Raw genomic sequence first — 19,578 nt, 5'->3', positions numbered from 1 at the left:
GGAGGCGATGTGTAAATTATTGAGAAAGTGAAAGCTGGAGTCTGGCTGGAGAAGGGGATTTACAGCAATATCACTCAGTCAATATTACTAGGTGTCAACTGAGCAATATTACTCAGTTGACACCTAAAAAATCAGTAAAATTAAACTTGAAAATCATGAGAAAGTAGTACAACATGGAAAATAAAAATTAGATGACTGAGCTCAGGATGAAATATAAAAATGTGTAATGCGAGAAAACCTGGAGTTTCCATTCAACTACAGTTCTAAATGCAGTGTTTGGAAATGTGTTGCAGACTCTGGCACCTCCTTGTGGTAATCACAGTGAATCTAGTCTTTGGGATTTGCAGTTTTTCAAATCACATACTAATTACTTGCTGTTTCATCACTGAGCGCCTGGAGCTTCCAGCCTTTATTTAATTTACTTTACCTGGACAAATAAAACTCTGCGCCTTACTGGACATGGTTCCAATTCCAACAGAGTATGCTAAACATTATATTTAAACTGAAAATCTGTAGAGAAGGATCATAATGATCATATTTCACTTTAGAAGGTTAGGAAAACTGATTCACAGTTAACAGATCTCGCATGTTTCTTCATTTCAGGATTTTTCTGGCCCTGAAATTAGCTCCACTCCAATTTGGTGCAAAGCTGCTTATCCTTAAAGAGGTAACTTACAAAAAGTACATCATTTCGGCTGGACTAAAGAGTTACACATCACCTCATAGGCATCAAAGGATCTTATTTTTTGGACAGATCACGAAACACAAGAACAATTCAAGATTACACTAACCTACACAATCAAATCAGTCACTTAATGCACATGAATACTAGTTCACTGCCACTTTAATTCCAGCCTCCTGCAGTAAACCCTGATTAGACTGCATGAGGAATGGTGTATGGTAACATGTCCCATGTGAAAATTGGTCCAGTTCCTTAAACACACAAGTCCTCAAAGATAAAATTAGGCATAAAGACTAAAGCATTCTGCAGACACTTCTCTCGCATCGGTCACCCTGAGGTCAGAGGGCAATCTGGAGATTCCAGACTCTCTGCAACATCCTCTAGCTTTTCCAGTAGGTCAGTGAACGACGGCCGCCGATATGCGTCCATCTGAATGCAGAGAACAATTTATTGGTTTATAGCAGCTAACTAAATTCTGTCTGCTACAGAAAAGGTGTCCATAAAGTTTTATTTTGCTGCATCAAGTTTAGTGTTTTTTCACACACAAATATTTAGCTCTAAAAATAAGATGCTTCTGTTTACTGGACCTTTACCTCATGTTCCTTTTGATTAGCACCAATATGCTCACTGAAGTAGCAAATTTGTGTACAAATTTGCCTTCAGTTTCACAGTGCTTAGCACCGGCCTTTATCCTGATCAATTTTCAAAAGTGCTTTGTAGTCCCTACCAAAAACACACCCTCATGCTAGTTTACCTAGTACCTTTTTAAAACTATTACAATATAAATGAAACACAAGCATTTTAAAATAAAAATAGAGTTGCTGATTCACATGCTTGATGAAGTGATAAGACTTTAGTCAAAATCTGAAGACCCCAAGTGACTCACAATGGAAGTTTATTCCACAAACTGGGTCCCAGAACAGAGAAGAGTCTTCATGCATGTCTTCCTAGTATTTTGAGGGATGGTCAATCCAGTCAGGCCGTACTAGAGAGCATGGTTTGTTAAACACTTTGAAGTATGTGGATACTGGTACATGGAACGAAACATGAGTGTTTCATGACTGATGCAGCAGCTACAAAGCAACTTTAGGTAGCCCAGCAATGAGATTAGTGTCATTTGGAGGAATCTGGTTCAACTGGAAGGTTGGATGGTGTGCAGAGGCTCTGATTTGTAGTAATCTGGTCTTGAGATGACCCAGAGATTGATCAAGCACCTGTTCACCTCTGTAGACAGGAAAAGCCAGTTTCTGTAGATGTTGTAAAGGAGAAACCTACACGAGCGAGTCAAGTTATCAATGTTAGATGAGAAGGATGGTTGGATATGCTGTCCAGGGACCTTGACATTGAAATGATAGCCAAGAACAGTACGATTGTTCTAGTGCTATGAAGCTTCTCAGTAACAGCTACAAGGGTAGTTTGTGGGTAGTGTACAGCTTTAAAGGCAAACTGGATAGGATCTTGGAGGCCATTACAGGTAAGCTAGAGAGACATCCACTATATAATATACAACACATTCATTCATCCTCATTCATTCATCTTACTACCTCGGGTCACGGGGCATCAAGGCAGGATACACCCTGGACGGAGTGCCAACCCATCACAGGGCACACACACTCATTCGCTCACGCAATCACACACTAGGGACAATTTTCCAGAGATGCCAATCAACCTACCATGCATGTCTTTGGACTGGGGGAGGAAACCGGAGTACCCGGAGGAAACCCCCGAGTCACGGGGAGAACATGCAAACTCCACACACACACAAGGCGGAGGCGGGAATCGAACCCCGACCCTGGAGGTGTGAGGCGAACGTGCTAACCACTAAGCCACCGTGTCCTCCCACAACACATTCAATAACTATAAAAAAAAGTGAAAGGAGTTCATTGGTATCTAGAGTAATCTTACTGTATTATTGTCCCTTTGTGCTGTCTTTCTCTACTATCTCTCCACACTGTCTCTCTGTACCATCTACTGTATATATACTTTACCTTCAGGCTGCCTTAACACATGCATCATCTTAATATACAGATGCTCCATACGGTTTTACTGAACTATATCTCTAAACTGTCTCAAATGAATGTATCATATCACTGTACCATATCTCTGTATTATCTCACTGAACTGTATCACCATGCTGCCTCAACACATCAACTGAACATACTGATGTTCCATACTGTGCAACCTCTCCGTACTGCCTGACTGTACCATCTCTCAGTATTATCCCACTGTAACATTGTTTCCATACTACTGTATCTCTCCATAATATCTCCTGCACCATCTCTCTGTACTATTTACTGTACCGTCTTTCTCTGAACTTTTTCTCTGTAACGTCTCTCTGTACAATCTCTCCATGTATCATCTCTTCTCAATGTACTATCCCTCCTGCTTACCTGACAGCAGTTGGCTGGGAGCTCCAGAACTTTCTGTGGACATCCCAGTACCAGATCTCTGAATGCCTCCACATCCAGACCAAAGTCCTAGAGAGAAGAGAAACACAGATGTCCTAAAAGATATTAGGTGTGTGTATGTGTGTACACAAGAGAGAGTGTGAGCTGGTTGTGTTTACCTGTGTTCTAGGCAAAATTTCTGGGTCAGCAGGAATTCTAGCTAGAATTTCACACAGCATGATGCCAAAGGAGAAAACATCAACCTGTGATTGGTCAAAGGGTAGCAATTACACAGAGTTTGACTGATTAATCCCAGCATCATGAGACACATACACAGTACACTGACAGGAAGGACAGAGCAAATGATACATGGAGTATCACTTCAATCAAAATGCTTTTTTTCTTTTAGTGAAACATTACTTATAACTAATAGATATCAATTCAGGGTCAAGTGTCCTTTATTCTACAACTCTGGATGGATGGATGGATGGATGGATGGATGGAATACAGAACTGATAAGAATTCAGTTTGATGACAGTTTTTAATGACTAAGAAAAGCAATGTACTATACACTTAATACATATTACACACGACAAGCTGGTTAGTTAATTGACCACTCCTGTGAATAATGTGAGCTAGTTTACTATTGAATTTTGTCTCAGTTTCTCATTTTCTCACTGAGGCAAATCAATGACAAGCAGCACAGATTTACCCTGTAGTGCCCTTTGATGTTTATAATAACTGTAACAGGTTCACCCCACCAACACACACACACACACACAAACACGCACTCACACACAGAACAAAAGCCTTTAAACTGTAAGGCATGTAAACCTTGCGGCCATATGGTTCCCCTCTCAGCATCTCGGGGGCCATCCAGAACGCAGAACCCACCAAGGACATCTTTCTGTCAGGACTGCTAACAGGAAGCTCCACCACCTCTCGGGCAAGACCGAAATCTGTCACCACTGCCTCTCTGCCCTGTGCGGTCACTCGGATCAGACAGTTCTGCAAGCAGCAATTTAGATTTCAGGCAGAGACACACTTACATGACAGAAACAGCGGTGTCTACTTTATTATGAACTAGGCAGATGGACAGACAGAAATATAACGTATCGCTTTGTCTACTTTTATCTCTAAAATGGGGGGTTTACACTTTTTCTTTTCACTTTTGTGATCATCCTGATCTCAATTATTTATCCGACACTGAAAAATGTTCATTACAGACACGTTAGACAGACAGATAGGCAGAAAGACACCCATTCTCCCTGTCAAAGGTTTTGTTTCTCGATCCTGTCCACAGACAATAATACACAGTACAACTCACTTCAACACTTAACAGTGTTCCTCTGTCCGGGGTGTAAAGTTTGTTTCGTGACATTTTGGCCTTGTAGATCTAGTGCAAAACTAATGAAAATGTAGAGATCCAGTTAATTGAGTAAATGGTATGCATCCTAAGGGAAGCAGTTTGTTTCCACTTCCAACTGAGACAGGAACAGAATCTATCCTGCATGTTTAAATAATAAAATACAGACTGACGCATCTGTGTGCAGAGCTGTTGTCCAGCAACACGGTGAAATCTGAACCTGGAGCAACAACAAGCAAGCTAATGAAGTGCACATGACCCTGCATGTTTGGATTACGTATCTTCTTATCTATTTTCACACCACAGTGCGGCTAAAGTCTGGTTTCTGGTTGATTAATGTCCTTTAACAACAGCTCTGGTACAGCCTCAAATCGCAGGCTTATACGAAATGCTTATTCTAACATATCATTGTTTTCATTCTACAAATTTTTCTGTCTTTCAAAGCTCTGAGAGACTCTGATTTTACATTTCGTTTCTCTTATGTCTTCGCTTCCACATTGGGGACTGTATACTATTCTTTTTCTCTTGGAGCATTGGCTGCTCGCTAGAATTGCTACTGCTGGCTTAGCTGGGTAGCATACACCATAGTTAGGCTCTTGTTTCCCCATCTTGATTACTGATCACACCAGCTCACCGAGTTATTATTACTACATGGGTCAAGCTTGATCATCAATCCCTTGCCATACTGCCAACTAAACATCCATTTAAGTGGCCATTCATCAGCTGTACCATTGCTAATGTGCTCTACTTCTTTTCTCCACATATCCTCTTACAAACAGAGGTGTGTGAGACTGAGCTGGCCACCAAAGACAGCACCGGTATTTGAAACCACCGGCTTCTGAATTTTATAGCAAAAAACTGCCATTAAATGTACACAGAGTGACACAGAACTTTATTTACATACAAAATCTCAAATTAGAGCTTATTTGTGCAAAAGTGGAAGGAAAAACTATAATTATTATCCAGTTTCATTTTATCCCGTGATTAAACGTGACCTCTCATTAAATAGAGATATTACAAAGCAAAATTGGAAGCTTAGACGGAAGTAACAGATAATTGGTGCCTCTGGTCAGTGCACATAGCTAGTATAATTTGTTTGCTGTCTTTTGCTCTGTCAACAAAGCTAGCACAAAGCCTAGAATAGAGAATTGGAATCAGACAAGCAATTTACACAGCAATCAGTACATTATTTATTTTGTGTTTATCTAGTGAGCTTTAGAAGCTATTATAAGCTGCTATTGAACTAAACAAGAATACTGGATGCAACAGGAATGACTTTTGAATTGACTTTTCACAGGGTTGTGTGTGTGCATGCTCCAACCTTGGAGTTCAGATCTCTATGGTAGATGTTCCTGGAGTGGAGGTACGTCATTCCTCTGCAGATGTCACAGGCTAGTTCAACCTTGTCTCTCCAACAGAGCGAGATGTCACTGCTCGCCAAAAGCTCCTCCAGACAGCCACCGCTTACGTACTACATGTACACATACACGCAAAAATACACACATACACCTTGATTGAGAAACCTAATCAAGCCTTTATATGGTTCTCATTTCTTTAAAAGCAGAAGATACACATACTGTATACATCTAATTAATACAAGTTTTTAAGTGTGTCCTCTCTAGATGTATTCTTTACATGTCCTGTCTGTCCTAATTTAAGATTCTGTCACGTTTGTCCAGCTTTGAAATGAAAGATTTAAGATTTGATTTGTCACCAATGCAGTTATATACAGTATCTTGCAGTGAAAGGCCAATCCAGCCTACAATTCTTTATACATTTACATTTATGGCATTTGGCAGATATCCTTATATTTTTTCTCTCCTTTTCTAAAAATAAGCAATTGAGTGTTAAGGGCATTGCTCAGGGGCCCAGCAGTGGCAGCTTGTGGGACCTGAACTCACAACCATCTGAATAGTAGTGCAACACCTTAACCACCATGCTACCACATCCCCCATCTTTATAATGTACATATAAATAAAGTGCATTTTTAAAAAGTGAAGTAAAAATAAGAAGGAATAGAAAATACGAAATGAGAATAATATGGTATAGAATTTAATGTGGAGTTTTGGCTCATGTAGTAACAGTACAGAATGAAAAGGTGATGTACCAAAGATGTACATAAGTGTGTATTGTGCATAGTGTGTGTATATTCTGTCTATTTCCTGTGCACTGGCCATTGCCTGAATATTAACTAGATATTGCGAAGGTTTAGATTTGGATGTTGATGTGCCTTTTTTGTACGAACCTTGACTTTCTTAGTTTTATGTTATTGGATTTTGCATCAAAGAAATATTTTGCACATGGATGCTAACCATCCCTCTGAATCCTGTATGTTACACTGTATCATGAACATAATAATATTCTGCAATACAGTTTATTAAATATGTGCATGTTTTTAGATTCAAAATAAATGAACTCACCTCGAGGATCGGGTGCAGTTTATTCTCTCTGACACAAATCCCCAGATACCTTCAGAAAAGATACAAAATATTTTTATTCCTCACAGTCAAGCCAACATAATCATGCAATTGATGCAACTTGATATATGATTAAAGATTAACGAATTAAACTGAATCTTGATATTTACTCTCTAGTGATTGAAATTTTTTTTAGTTTATGAATGTAGCTACAAGTTAAAGCCTCATGCACCAAACACATCTCAGAGCTCAGAGATCTTATATGGTATTTGGGTACAGGGACACTGTGGTCATTTTTATTTTGCCCTAACTGTTGCATTTAAGATAAAACTCAGTGGTCACAGTGTGACTCCTTTGAAAACAGTTCTCAACACATTCACAAAAAGGTGAGCAGATTCTGATGATCAAATGGATGGAAATAATAAGATAGTTCAGCGCATGAATTAAAGGAATAACAAGACTTTACTACTCCAAATATAAAACTGATACCTTGAGCACATCATCTGCTTGTTGACTCACCTCACCACATTGGGGTGTGAGAGTTTCTGTAAGAGGCTCATCTCCCTTATGATGCTTTCCTGATCCACATCATTCTTATAAACCTTTACCACCATCACCTTCATTGTGGTGTTATGCATCACCTGTCGCACATAAAAAAATAACTCTGAGAAACTGAAGAGCCTGGATCCACTTTTCATACTTGATGTTAAAGCTCTGCGTATCAGTCAGTACTGAAAAAGAATTCTGCACCTGAGTGTTAACAAGTGTTACTCTCGGTGTAGGGGAAAACATGAAGGATCTCATCAGTGACTTCAATTTATAGTTATTTTAACTTTCTTAATTTCTAAAGTAGATTTCTGAACAATTCTCAAAAACAATTAGAACCTTATTATTCTGTAAAGTGTGATGGTTCTTTCTGTAACGGTTTCTTATAAAGAAATAACACACTCTCAATAAACTAAGTACGATACGTGATGGATTTTAACCATGGGACATGCTGTTAGAAAAATAATCAATAATGGGGTGGTGTGACGCATCCCAGCAGAGTTCCTGTTACCCTGAAGCTGAATATTTTCCTTTTCCTAACAGCACTTTGCCAAGTATTTTATTCCTCTCATACCACAGCATTTAACCAAGGATGACAATTTTTATTTATAAAATAATGAGACACGCTATAAATGGATTACAATCATATGCATTTTAACATTTATACTCACTTTAAAATGTTGCTATAAACCTATAAACCAGTCTTTCCTCCTTCTCTCACTTGAGATACATTTTTAGAAGAAGCTGCTGGTCATAAACCTAAACTACACATATTAAGATTGGGGTTGAACTGAATTCAAATTAAAACTAAACAGACAAACAAAATTGAACGAAATTAATTTGCTCAAATGTAAATTCGGCTTTTTCATTTTCAAGGCTGACACACACACATACATACATACACACACTGCTATATAAAGTAAAGTATGCATTCAATTTAGTTAAACAAATTTGTCTTTTTGTACTGGCAAGAAAAAAAGGTTGAAATGATAACATAAAAAAATCATTTAAATAAATGAATACACTTGATTTCACATCATAGATAAATAAAGCATACAAATTCAGATGTTAGTGTTACAGACATGATGTCATATTTATCCTGCCCTAAGAACAGCTCTGTGATGTTTATTGTAGACTTGCTGGTATTACTCAGAGTACTCAGTGTGTCTGAGGTTTGGAGTCAAAAGAGATGGAATAATGATAATTGTGGATGTAAATGAGCATGTGTAGTCGAATATTCTGTTTGTGCACCACGTTTAACATTATATGACATGACTGAGCCCTTACTGTAGTAAAATAATACACTAAAGTGACTTAAGTACATTATTATCATCTTTAGAAACATGCTGTTTTCAGGATTAACCAGCTGCATGATACACTCAGAGACCAAAGCCAAAACAACTATCCTGAGACACATGAGGACACTGTCTTCACTCTGAACTCACAAACTGGTCAAATAACACAACAACCATATCCCCTTTCACATTTACACTTTGTTGATTTTTGACATAACAGTACACATAAATGTACAAAAAAAAAAATCATTTTTTTTGGAATATATAAATAGAACAGTCTAGAACTTTATTTTTGTCTATATAAATTTACATCCTAGTAATGCAAAATAAACCATAATCTTGTATTTATTTTTTTCTGCCTTAATGAAAACGCCACAAATTTGTATTTTTTAAATGTATCAGTATCTCAATGTAACAATTTTTTTTTACATTTATTTTATTTTTTTTTAATTGTTACAGAAACATGTGTTTACTCAAATTCAAGGTATCATGTCAGTATGAAAGATTTTCTAAAAATTACCCAGCCCTAGTTGTGTGCGTTGCTCTGACATCTCAGTGGAGAATCCTATTACTCACACGGACACAGTGGTTAATTAGAAGGTGTTGCACGTTAGAAAATAATAAAGTGGAATCTGTTTATTTGTACCTTGTAGACTTTAGAGAAGAAGCCACTCCCTATGAGCTCTGTGCTGAAATCCTCCCAGAAATGCAGTTTGCAGGCACAGATATGAAGGCAGCTCTGGTGCTCGGCCTGGCAGTACGCATCTGTACACTCACTGAGGAGGGTGGGTCTACCAGGCTCCGACATGCCCACATCAGATATCCCTGTGATTCTATCTACAAAGCATAAAGACTAATCCTCATGACTAAAACTGTCAATAAACACTGTGACAGGAGCACTAAAAAATCTGTAGGGCTGCTTTCACTTCCTGTCTCACTAAGCAACATGTTAACTAAAAATTTCCTGACTGTGAGATACTGAGTCCACAGTATCATAGTCTTTACTATCATAGACAGATACAGATATAAGATAAACCTTCACTTACACAGAAATATACAGAGGTCAGACCACACTTTTCACCAGAAGTACAAGACAAAGGCCACACCTCTTCAACTAAATAAGCAACAAAATTACTTATGAATTCAAACAATTATTCAAGTCATTTCCATAAATAAACTGTATTAACACATTGTCTGACTTCAACCACAGACAATGATGTGTCACATATGCTTACATTGCAAGAGCTATTAAGAGCTCAGTTGGTCTGCCTAGCTAGCAAACAGTCTGCTATCTGCTTTATGAGAAGTTATTGCTAAATTTTCTATAAATCAAGAATTAAATGTGTAAAGGTGTTACTCACTCCAGTGCTTCAGCAGATTATTCATGTGCATTGTGAAAAGTGAGTATTCTACATCTCGCCATCAGCTTAACTCTCACTAGCTCACACTAGCTGAAACACACCAAACACCCACAGAATCATTAAAAAAAAACTGATAAAACATACATTTTGCTCAACCTTATACTGTCACTGTATTTATATTCTATAGTGTCCAATTTTTGTTTATCAATTGCATCCATCTGCAAGCTTATGCTACTTTTGTGCTACCAAGGATTTTGAATGTATACAGGTGTAAATATTTATGTTATTTACCTTAATTAATTTAGAAATCTCAAAATCACAAATCAGGAATCGGAAAAGTTCAACAAGACTCAGATCTTAACTTCACTAAGGAAAAATTAAAGTTGGTAAATTTTGGTATCTTGAACCTAAAGTTAAATTTTAAACCTAAAGTGGTCTCCTCACAGCACAACACTATAATTCTCACCCGCTCACATAAGATTTATAGGTTTATAAAGCATTAAATCATACATCCCTGAACATGTAAAACCCCACACTCTCGGATCGACGAGGACCGGTGAGGATTTAGCAAATTAGAATCAGGAGTAAATATATTATCATTCAGATTTTGGTACTATAAGATTTCAGATGTATATTCAGATTATATTGATTAAATCCTCATTAATTAAATCAGTCCTGTTTAATTTCTGTACTTGTTTTTAATAATTGGCATATACCAATCTCAATTATTCATTTATTTTTTAATCTAACCGTTTGTTCATTCATTTATTTATTTGATTAATATCTGTGTAAAGAGAAGATAAAGTAGAGAGGCACACTGTATAGTACACACACACACACACACACGTTACTGTTTTTTGTTTTTTAACCAATATCCTAATATCTACTGTGTATTAATAGTGAGATTATTTTATTTGTGCTGTTTAGATATTTAATAATTGAGTTTTTAATAATTCAGCTTCTTTTATTTTTATATTTGAGCTCTGATTTTCTTTTAGGAAGCTATCAGTAAACACAGGGATGTAAGGGTAAAAGCAACAGATGATGTATTTATTAACTTGATTACACATCATGTGTTTTTCAGTAGTCAGTAACCATTTGTGTATAAACATCACTTATCTCAAACTCTCAAACTGTTGAGGAACTTAAAAGCTTTAAGGAAGTTTTTCGTTTTTCATTTTCTAACTTCTAAAATAACAAATAAACAAAGAACATTGTGTATTATTAAAAACAACATACACAAAGGTCTGTAAGCGGTTAATACTCACTTTTCCGCCATGTAGGATGAGCTGAAGATGAACCGAGTCTTATAATGAATAATACACACACACACACACACAAGCGCTCGCGCAAACACGCAAACACACACGCCTCCCCGCGTTTAACCAATCAATGGCCTGCTTTATTCTGACGCAGGCGCGCACTTCATTGCCTTTCATAATGTGCTTTAAAAGACACTTGATAAAATATTGTTTAATGTGATTATTTATTTTGAGTGACCTGGGGATGTAATCCTGCTTGGTTTCAACTTCAGTTGACTGTAAGTGATTTAGAAAGACGTCACACAATGATGGTAAAAAAAAAAAAACTTTTTTTTTTGCTGCTCATCATAGAGATTACAGTGAAGAATGGTAATGGACAGCATCGTGCTATATGGGTGTCTTTTTAGCAGAAAGAACAAGGACACTGTTTTGAATTTGGGGGAAGAATCCAAGGTAAGAAATGAAATCCTCTGAAATAAAGGTGCTTGAAGAAAAACCTGCACCGGAGAGCACACAAGCTCAGACCAGGGCATCATGTTTCAGCATGCAACCTGAAGCATACAACCAAAAAAAAAACAAAAAACACTGGAGTGTCTTTGAGACAAGTCTGTGGGCGTCCTCGAGCGGCCTAGCAAAAGCACAGCCCAAAAAACTATAAAAAAATCTGTAGACAGACGTAAAGATGGCAGTTTACAAATGTTACTCATCCATTCTGATGGAGCTTTAGAGGTTCGTCTAAGTAGAACAGGACAACGGCAGATGTGCAAAGCTTGTAGACTGACCCAAGAAGACTCAAAGCTGTAACTGGTGCCAAAGTACCGAATAAAATATCTGAATATTCAAGAGCTTTGATTTTTAATAAACTTGTTTCACTTTAACATTATGGATCATTGTGTAAAGAATGTCAAAAAGGGAAGTTTCATTCTAATTTAAGCTTTAATACAAATGCATATAAAAGGGGTCACAATTTCTGAGCCCAGTGTGTATCTCTAAGGTGTAAGTACTAAAGTGTGATGTGTATACTTGGTCGTTTCTGAGGAAATGAACTGAACGGTCATAAAACATTCATGATTTAACAAATATGAACACCAAAACAAGTGTCTCACATGTTGGTAATGTCCTGTAACTGCACATGAGAAAATACAAGGAAAGTGTACATATGGACACAGATCAGTATACAAGGATGCTTAACTGAACTGATCTAATTCAATTTAAATAGCCAGCTTTCCTCAGCTGCTTCATGGGCAAATTTTTGATATTTGTTGACAGCATTAAGCAAATGTTCAACCCACTATTAAGTTAAGAATTATGAACTTTCATGTCTCATCTTTCTCTACACAAAAGGGCTACTATAGAAATGATGACTGCTCAAATGATATTGCTAAGCAGTTTAGAACAACCAGTAAAAGAACAAGCAAAAATACTTTGTATGACTGATGGCTGCCACTAGAAGTTAGAAGTAGATAAACAGATCCAAATGTGAATTTACTTTACATAAGATTCTACAAGTTTCTTTATCACTTCATTAAATAGTCCTTTATGCTCGCGCAAAATTACAAGGAGGATTTTTTTATGTGTGTTTTATTTTTATTAAAAATGTAAATTTCAAACCTCATGGGTGTCTGTAAAACATTACAATGAAAATTCAAATCAACACAAAACCCAAAGATGTTGACGTGTAGCTGACCCACTCACCCCACCCGACCCCTGCTTTAATCTGCCTACGATAACAAAGGCCATTACCCTGATCATCTCATATCCACCCAAAAATGTCTACAAGAGGTGATGAGAACAAGCTGGTGCTTTCCTTATGTCGAATAATTACATTAGGAAAAAACTGTCGACTCTCTATAGCAGAAACCCCGCATTAAACCATATTACAACATACAGAAAGGAAGAGGAGGAAGAAAAATGAGTGGCTAGTTATGTACGCTATGATTAGCTCATCACTGCACCATGGCTTATTATTTTATATCACAAACATTCACAGAAGAAAAAAAAAACGAATTTATGTAATCATATAAATTGCTATTTACTTCAGTTTAGTCTACAGAGGATGACGTGCAGATCGTTAATATCTTGTACGTGTCTTTGGAGATGGACGATGCAAGAGGCTTCAGCAAAGAGATGCCACTAGTTTTCAGAATGCAAGAAGGAAATGTCCAGGGAATTAACTCTGATTAGACATGGGAAGGACAGGAGAGGCTTCAGAACAGAAGATGGAGCACAAAAAAAATTATAATAAAAAAAAAAAAAAAATTTTTTTTTTTGCTCCCTCAGGCCAGAGGATGACTAAATTGAAAGAACAAGTACAGAAGGGGTTGGAATATCACAATATGTCCATGTGACCTTTAGTCATCCTCACCATCATCCTGCAAAGGGGAGAGAGAAAAATAAACCAAACAAATTTACTTAAGTTGCTAATACTGCTAAAGTTATACACTATATAATAAAGCTTATGCTATAAGATTGAAGAATAACATTAAGTGTCATAGCTCACCTCTCCATCCTCTCCCTCATCTTCTTCTTCATCGTCCTCGCCCTCATCTTCATCCCCTTCCTCGTCAATATCTTCCAATCCTTCCTCCTCCTCATCATCATCCTCATCTTCACCCTCACCTTCCTCATCATCCATGTCTGGGACCTGTGGAGGAAAAAAAGTATTTTTTACAAAACTGACAAAGTGGATATCTGCGTGTGTGCATATATAATATAAATAAGATGGATAAACGGAAAATGTCAGAGAGTGTCAAAGAATTACAGTTAAGGGGTTGGAGATTTTTACTAACCATCAAAACATTTCACTTTTACTAAAGCACTAGAGTGCTATTGTGCAGTATGGTTGTGAATTCCCTGCTAGAACCACTATAAAATACAATACATGTTTTGCTATATTTTGCTGTATAGCCTACACCTACGTAGTAGACAGCATTTGGGGGATATTAAAGTCTATACCCTACTGCTGCAATGTTTGCACAGATGCTGGTTGAAATCTAAACCTGGTGAAAGAGCCAAGTGCCATGATGCATAAAAGCAAAATACTTGACTTACTAAACCCACTATTGATCATATATAGTGGTAACACACAATAATTAACATGCGTGCAGCATTATTTTCTACACTAGTGCAAGCAAGCATAGAAATACATGCTCCAAACACGTAAAAACAGGCTTTCCAACCCGTTGTTGCATCAATCTAAGATATGTGCATGAGATCAACTTAGCTGTGTCTGAATTACAGAACTGCTGAAAAAACAAAAACCTGAATTGTGTTTTTCTTTAAACTCACATCCACAATAAAGTAAAGATCTTATTCAAAAGCACAGCTTTCTGGAAATTTTAAACTAGGGTGCCATCTAGTGGCTCAACAACTGTAACAAACCAGAGCAGCCTGAGAAAATATTTCCCCCAAACTACTTGTTACATCAACAGTGCAATAACCTTCCAAAGTGTAAATATAAGTGCATAAATCACATCATTCAAGACGAGCGCTTCACTTCTTGCTAATTTTGAGTCCTGTTATTGATTATATTGTTACTTTGAAGTATTCACAAGGCAGAAACTGTACCAGGTAATACTGCAGAGGATTGGGCCAGATGTCGTCCTTGATCACTTCTCCGAGTTCATCAGCCCCAGCATCCGAGTGATCAGTGAACCAAGTGAAGAAGCTCTCTGGCTCCTCATGTTGCCTCTTCTTGCCAGCCTTGTTCTGTGTTTGCCCTGCTCTCTTGGTCAAGTCCTAAAAGGCATTTGATTTTATTTTTCTTTCAAGACATATGCATTCAAGTTACACTAATATTAAATCCTAACATCTAATCCTGCCACAAGCTGTAATCTGAAGGATTCCAAACACCCTTCTCAAAGAGCACTGGGAAAGTTACACAGAACACTAAAAACACAATGAAAATATTCTTCAGGTTTCTTGAAGAAAGCTCAAGGTTTACATTGAATCTGCTAATGACAACCATATACTTTAAATAAACAGAACAACATTGAACAATTGAACATGATTCCATTTAAAATGTGTGTAACACTGACCTTTCCAGCCTTCCATTTTATTTCGGTGGATTTTGAAGACGGGTCACCACTTTCGTTCAAGTGGAACTCTTTTGAAAGAACTTTGTTTTCAAAGTAGGGATTTTCATCAAAGTACTAAAGGAAAAAAAGGAAAATTTTTGCTCAGTGTCCCAAAGCAAAATGGATGTTAACACAAATTTTAGTGCAAAGCAGACGAAAAAGAGATACTTACAAAATCTATTCTGTAACCTGATTTGATGTCCTCAAACTCTGTGACCTCCACCCTGGTCAGATAATGAAGGGCTTCCTCATCCTCCTCACCAAGCAGAGCTGAAACTGCACACACAAACCATCAATACAGAGCACAAGCTGGATTTTTTTATTTTTATTCCAGTACAATTTAAAATCGACAAACCATTTCTGAAATAAATCTCAATTATTATAATTTCTCCAAAGTTAACTCAATGATGGTAGAACTTACAAGTTGCTTAGGATATAATTTTATTGCAATATCTAGGCACACTAATATTCCCCAAGTCATCTGTGTTCTCTAAACAGAACACAATTATGCTACATACTGTACCATGTAATAAATATTTAAGCAATTATAAAAATCACAACACAATCTGCTCAGACCTGTATGTAAATACCTCATTGACTGAAAAGCGTAAAAAAGCTGAACAAAACTCAATCATGAAAAAAAGGCTTAGTGTAGTTCCACTTTATTGTTTAGTTACTATGCAAATTTGCATAATATTTACATATTCAAATACTAAATCCACAATGGAATATTTGAGTGCATAGTCTAATTGAATAAACAATATGATGGCTCTCACTTTACAGTTATGCATAACCTTATGTCAGAATTTGATTCAGGTCTCATGGACTGATAAACGAACAGGTGCAAAAAGAATCATCTGCATCGAGTGTTCTTAAGAACATCTCACTAATGTATATTGAGGAAGATCAGAACCAGAATATTAAACTGTTCAGTAAATCATTGTGCACCTCAGTCTGTTCTCACCTTGTGGATGGTTGACAAATGTTGTGACCCAGAAGTTTGGAATTTTGGCTATGAGTTCTGATCGCTTCTGGAAAAAAGGCTGGCGTAGCTTATTGTACTTCTGCTCTACTTTTAGGATTTCCTCGCTTGCTTGTTCATTCAATCTGAGGAAGAAAAGAGAAAGGAAAAGTCATCTTAAATACTTCATTTAACAGGGACAAGAAACTGAGCAAGACCTGAAAGCAGCATGTTATATTACCTGTCGATTTCATTCTGTACTTCATCAATGTGTTCGATAGCCTCCTGCTGTTCTTTTTCTAAAATATAAAAAGAGACATTTTATAAGTTAGATTGTTTGTAAAAGACAAGTTATTACGTACATTAAGTGCATATTCACAATACAGATTTAATTGATATTTTGTTTAATATATGTAAATAAAATACTATTAAAAGCAAAAATGAACGTGCAAGAGATCCTGCATGAGTGCAAAAAAACCCTAAAAGTTTTACTTGTGTGCATTTTTTGATGCACGTGTAGAGTTAAAAATAAAATTCCTGTTTTATTTTACACATTTATTTCCACACACTCAGTTCTTGCTAACACTTTTTTAAATGTTATCAAAAAATGGAAAAACAATATCGTTATTAAAAAAACTTAAAATAAAAACGATAAGTTTTTTACAGCCATTAAACATGAAGAAAAGCCTAATAATAAGAGGAGCACATGAATGTGGCGCGTAAACACAGCTGACTTTCACCACTGCACGTAAACACGCGGCTCGATCCCGAATAAACCCACAACTTCGGATAAAACGGATACCATCACAAAAAACACAACCTAATGCGAACAAGTTAGTTTAATTATCGTAAACGGTTCATTAATAACTCCACATTATCCGCTCTAGACGCCGTTTCCGGTTAACTGAACTGCTGGGCCGCGTGGTTTGAATGAACAAGGCCTGTATGTGGCTAACGCACGTTAGCTAACAAGCTAATAAAAACTTAAATACCGTCTAATAGTCCGCGCTTTTAAAGCCGTATCAGTCGGCGGTCGCTTATTTAACAAATCGCACCTATATCCGTGTAAACTTTTAAGCCATTTGTCGTTCACGGTATCTAACAGGACGGAGAGTTAGCTGCGATGGCGCGGAGACACAATAAACCCGACAGCGAGCTAACTAGCATGCTACATCAGTTAGCATAACTAGCATGCTAGCTAGTTAGCATGCTAACACGGAGCGCATTAACGCATTCGGTCACATTTGAAACAAAGAAACGGTGAAATCAGTGTCCGGTGGGTTGTAAATTATTTGATATCACTATCCAGAAGTAAGCCGAGCGTTTAGACAGCGGTAATGATGACGGAGTTGAGTAACGGAGCGCGCAGCGAACATGCGTGGCACAATGAGCGGTGAACATGGCCGTGGGTCACCGCTGCAGTCTTACGGACACGGGATACAGCTTCAAATGTAACGCTTTACACAATAACACCGCGGCTTATAGTCATGTGTCAGGAGGTAAAACAGAACAAACATAAAAAAAAAAAGATTACAAATTATTAAAAATAAAAGAGAGAGAAAGAGAGAGAGAATGTGGTGAAAATGGCGGTGTTTAGCCGAAGGAGGCCGCCATGTCTGTCTTTACCCGAGGTCTCGTCCGCGCCGTCATGATTTGAGTTCTGCTCCTTCCTGCTCACTTTCGCCGCCGAGGCCGACATGCTGATTCTGTTCGCCTGCGCAACTTTTACCGAACAAAAAACTCCAAAAGAACGTGATCCCGAACTTATTCGTTAACTCTCCCGCCTGAGGAAGAAGAGAAAACTCTACACTAGCTGCGTGTGAGAAGTGAAATGCGGTTATAAAGCCTTATAATATCGCGCTTCTCTACTTCAGATTAGCGCGCGACCCGACACAGCGCCGCTCTCTATTCTCTATGTGGCGCGATCCCGTTTGCACGTGCACGCGCTTTAGGAACGGAGCACTAGCGAGAACAACAAACCCCGCCTTTCAGTTTTATAAAACGCCGCTCGCTCCCGTGCATCGAGCTCTGATTGGCTGGATGAGCGGAAGTGCAATTTGCCTACGCAAAAATAAATAAATAAATAAAATAATGTTTTTAAATATGTTTTTTAAATTCAAATTGTATTTGTATTTTAGACAGAGTCCCTCTAAAAGTCTAATCCTATTAAATTTATTTTACTATTTTATTCTTCTACCCTATTTTACAGTCCAGAATTGTATGTTTTGATTGATCAGAAGGTAAATTTCTATACCAGCAGCCTGAAAATGGTGAAGATATAAGTTCTAATTTATGTGTCCATTCTAATACCTTCATTTCTGTGATATCAGCTCTTGTACAGTGACCACTACATAAACTAAGCCTAATAATAAATTAATGTAAAAATGTGTGTAATTAACAAAAAAAATCTAATGGAATATGTTTGTATATAATAATAATAATAATAATAATAATAATAATAATAATAATAATAATAATAAAGAATATAAACAGTGTTTTAGTCTCATGGTATCTAACTGTCTGTCTGTAACCTAGTGAACCAGAGTTAATGTATTCAATGATAGAGGCTTTAAAGCATTTTTGTACGATGATCTTAGATAAGGGCTTCTGCCAAATGTAGTAAATGTAAATGTGATGGGGTGAAGTTTTCTGTAAGGAGAGGTTTAGTTATGAGTAAAGTCTACAGTTTCAGCTTTTTGTTCAGGTCAGAGATATAGCTATAACGTTTGTCACAAAGGAAAGGCTACAGTTTAAAGGAAATTACATCTTGTGGCTTCTCTTTAAGATTTTTTTAACTTTTTTCTTATGAACGTCAAGAGAAAAAAGGGAGGCTTTGCGTGAATGACTGTTTATATCTGCTATAACATAAGTGATAACAGGAACTAATAACCTTTCTGTATGCTTTATAACCGTAATGTAACTATAACTATATAAAAAAAAAACATTAAAAATCAATTTAAAAAAAAGTTGTAATCATTGAGTCATTACTGTGGTATGAGAGGAATATAGCCCTTAGGGATGTGCTGTTGTAGATTAATCAATTTCAGGGTGGCTTAAGTCAAGCCACATCACACCACAACAATGTTGATTCTTTTCCTATAAAAGCACAATATGTATATGTTTAATGCAATTTGATTTAATTTAATAATAATGTACCTAACAATATTCCAAACTATGTAATTGCATGATTGGTATTTTGTAACCTGCATTAGTGTTTTTATATTT

The 19,578-nt window shown here is 37.0% G+C and overlaps 2 protein-coding genes across 2 annotated transcripts; both read right to left on the bottom strand.

Annotated features, from left to right (window-relative positions):
- Positions 1-826: 826 nt before the first annotated feature.
- zgc:113162 (uncharacterized protein LOC553743 homolog) lies at positions 827-11,383 on the bottom strand. Its single transcript, XM_060891688.1, has 10 exons — positions 11,323-11,383; positions 10,055-10,144; positions 9,340-9,530; positions 7,372-7,493; positions 6,856-6,904; positions 5,757-5,906; positions 3,904-4,077; positions 3,249-3,332; positions 3,073-3,159; positions 827-1,111 (listed from the first exon to the last, which is right to left on the bottom strand). The coding sequence occupies exons 2-10, from the start codon at positions 10,083-10,085 to the stop codon at positions 1,010-1,012; spliced, it is 990 nt and encodes a 329-aa protein (XP_060747671.1). The 5' UTR covers positions 10,086-10,144; positions 11,323-11,383; the 3' UTR covers positions 827-1,009.
- An 850-nt stretch (positions 11,384-12,233) lies between these two features.
- On the bottom strand, positions 12,234-18,299 carry setb (SET nuclear proto-oncogene b). The gene is made up of 8 exons (XM_060891693.1): positions 17,980-18,299; positions 16,595-16,652; positions 16,357-16,499; positions 15,565-15,668; positions 15,354-15,467; positions 14,884-15,054; positions 13,817-13,960; positions 12,234-13,688 (listed from the first exon to the last, which is right to left on the bottom strand). The coding sequence occupies exons 1-8, from the start codon at positions 18,050-18,052 to the stop codon at positions 13,668-13,670; spliced, it is 828 nt and encodes a 275-aa protein (XP_060747676.1). The 5' UTR covers positions 18,053-18,299; the 3' UTR covers positions 12,234-13,667.
- Between the last annotated feature and the right edge of the window lie 1,279 nt (positions 18,300-19,578).

Source organism: Tachysurus vachellii, chromosome 17 (genome assembly GCF_030014155.1).
Source record: "Tachysurus vachellii isolate PV-2020 chromosome 17, HZAU_Pvac_v1, whole genome shotgun sequence".
In the NCBI taxonomy this organism is placed as follows: domain Eukaryota; kingdom Metazoa; phylum Chordata; class Actinopteri; order Siluriformes; family Bagridae; genus Tachysurus; species Tachysurus vachellii.
The sequence above is the reverse complement of the archived record's forward strand: the minus strand, read 5'-3'. Positions and strand labels throughout refer to the sequence as shown.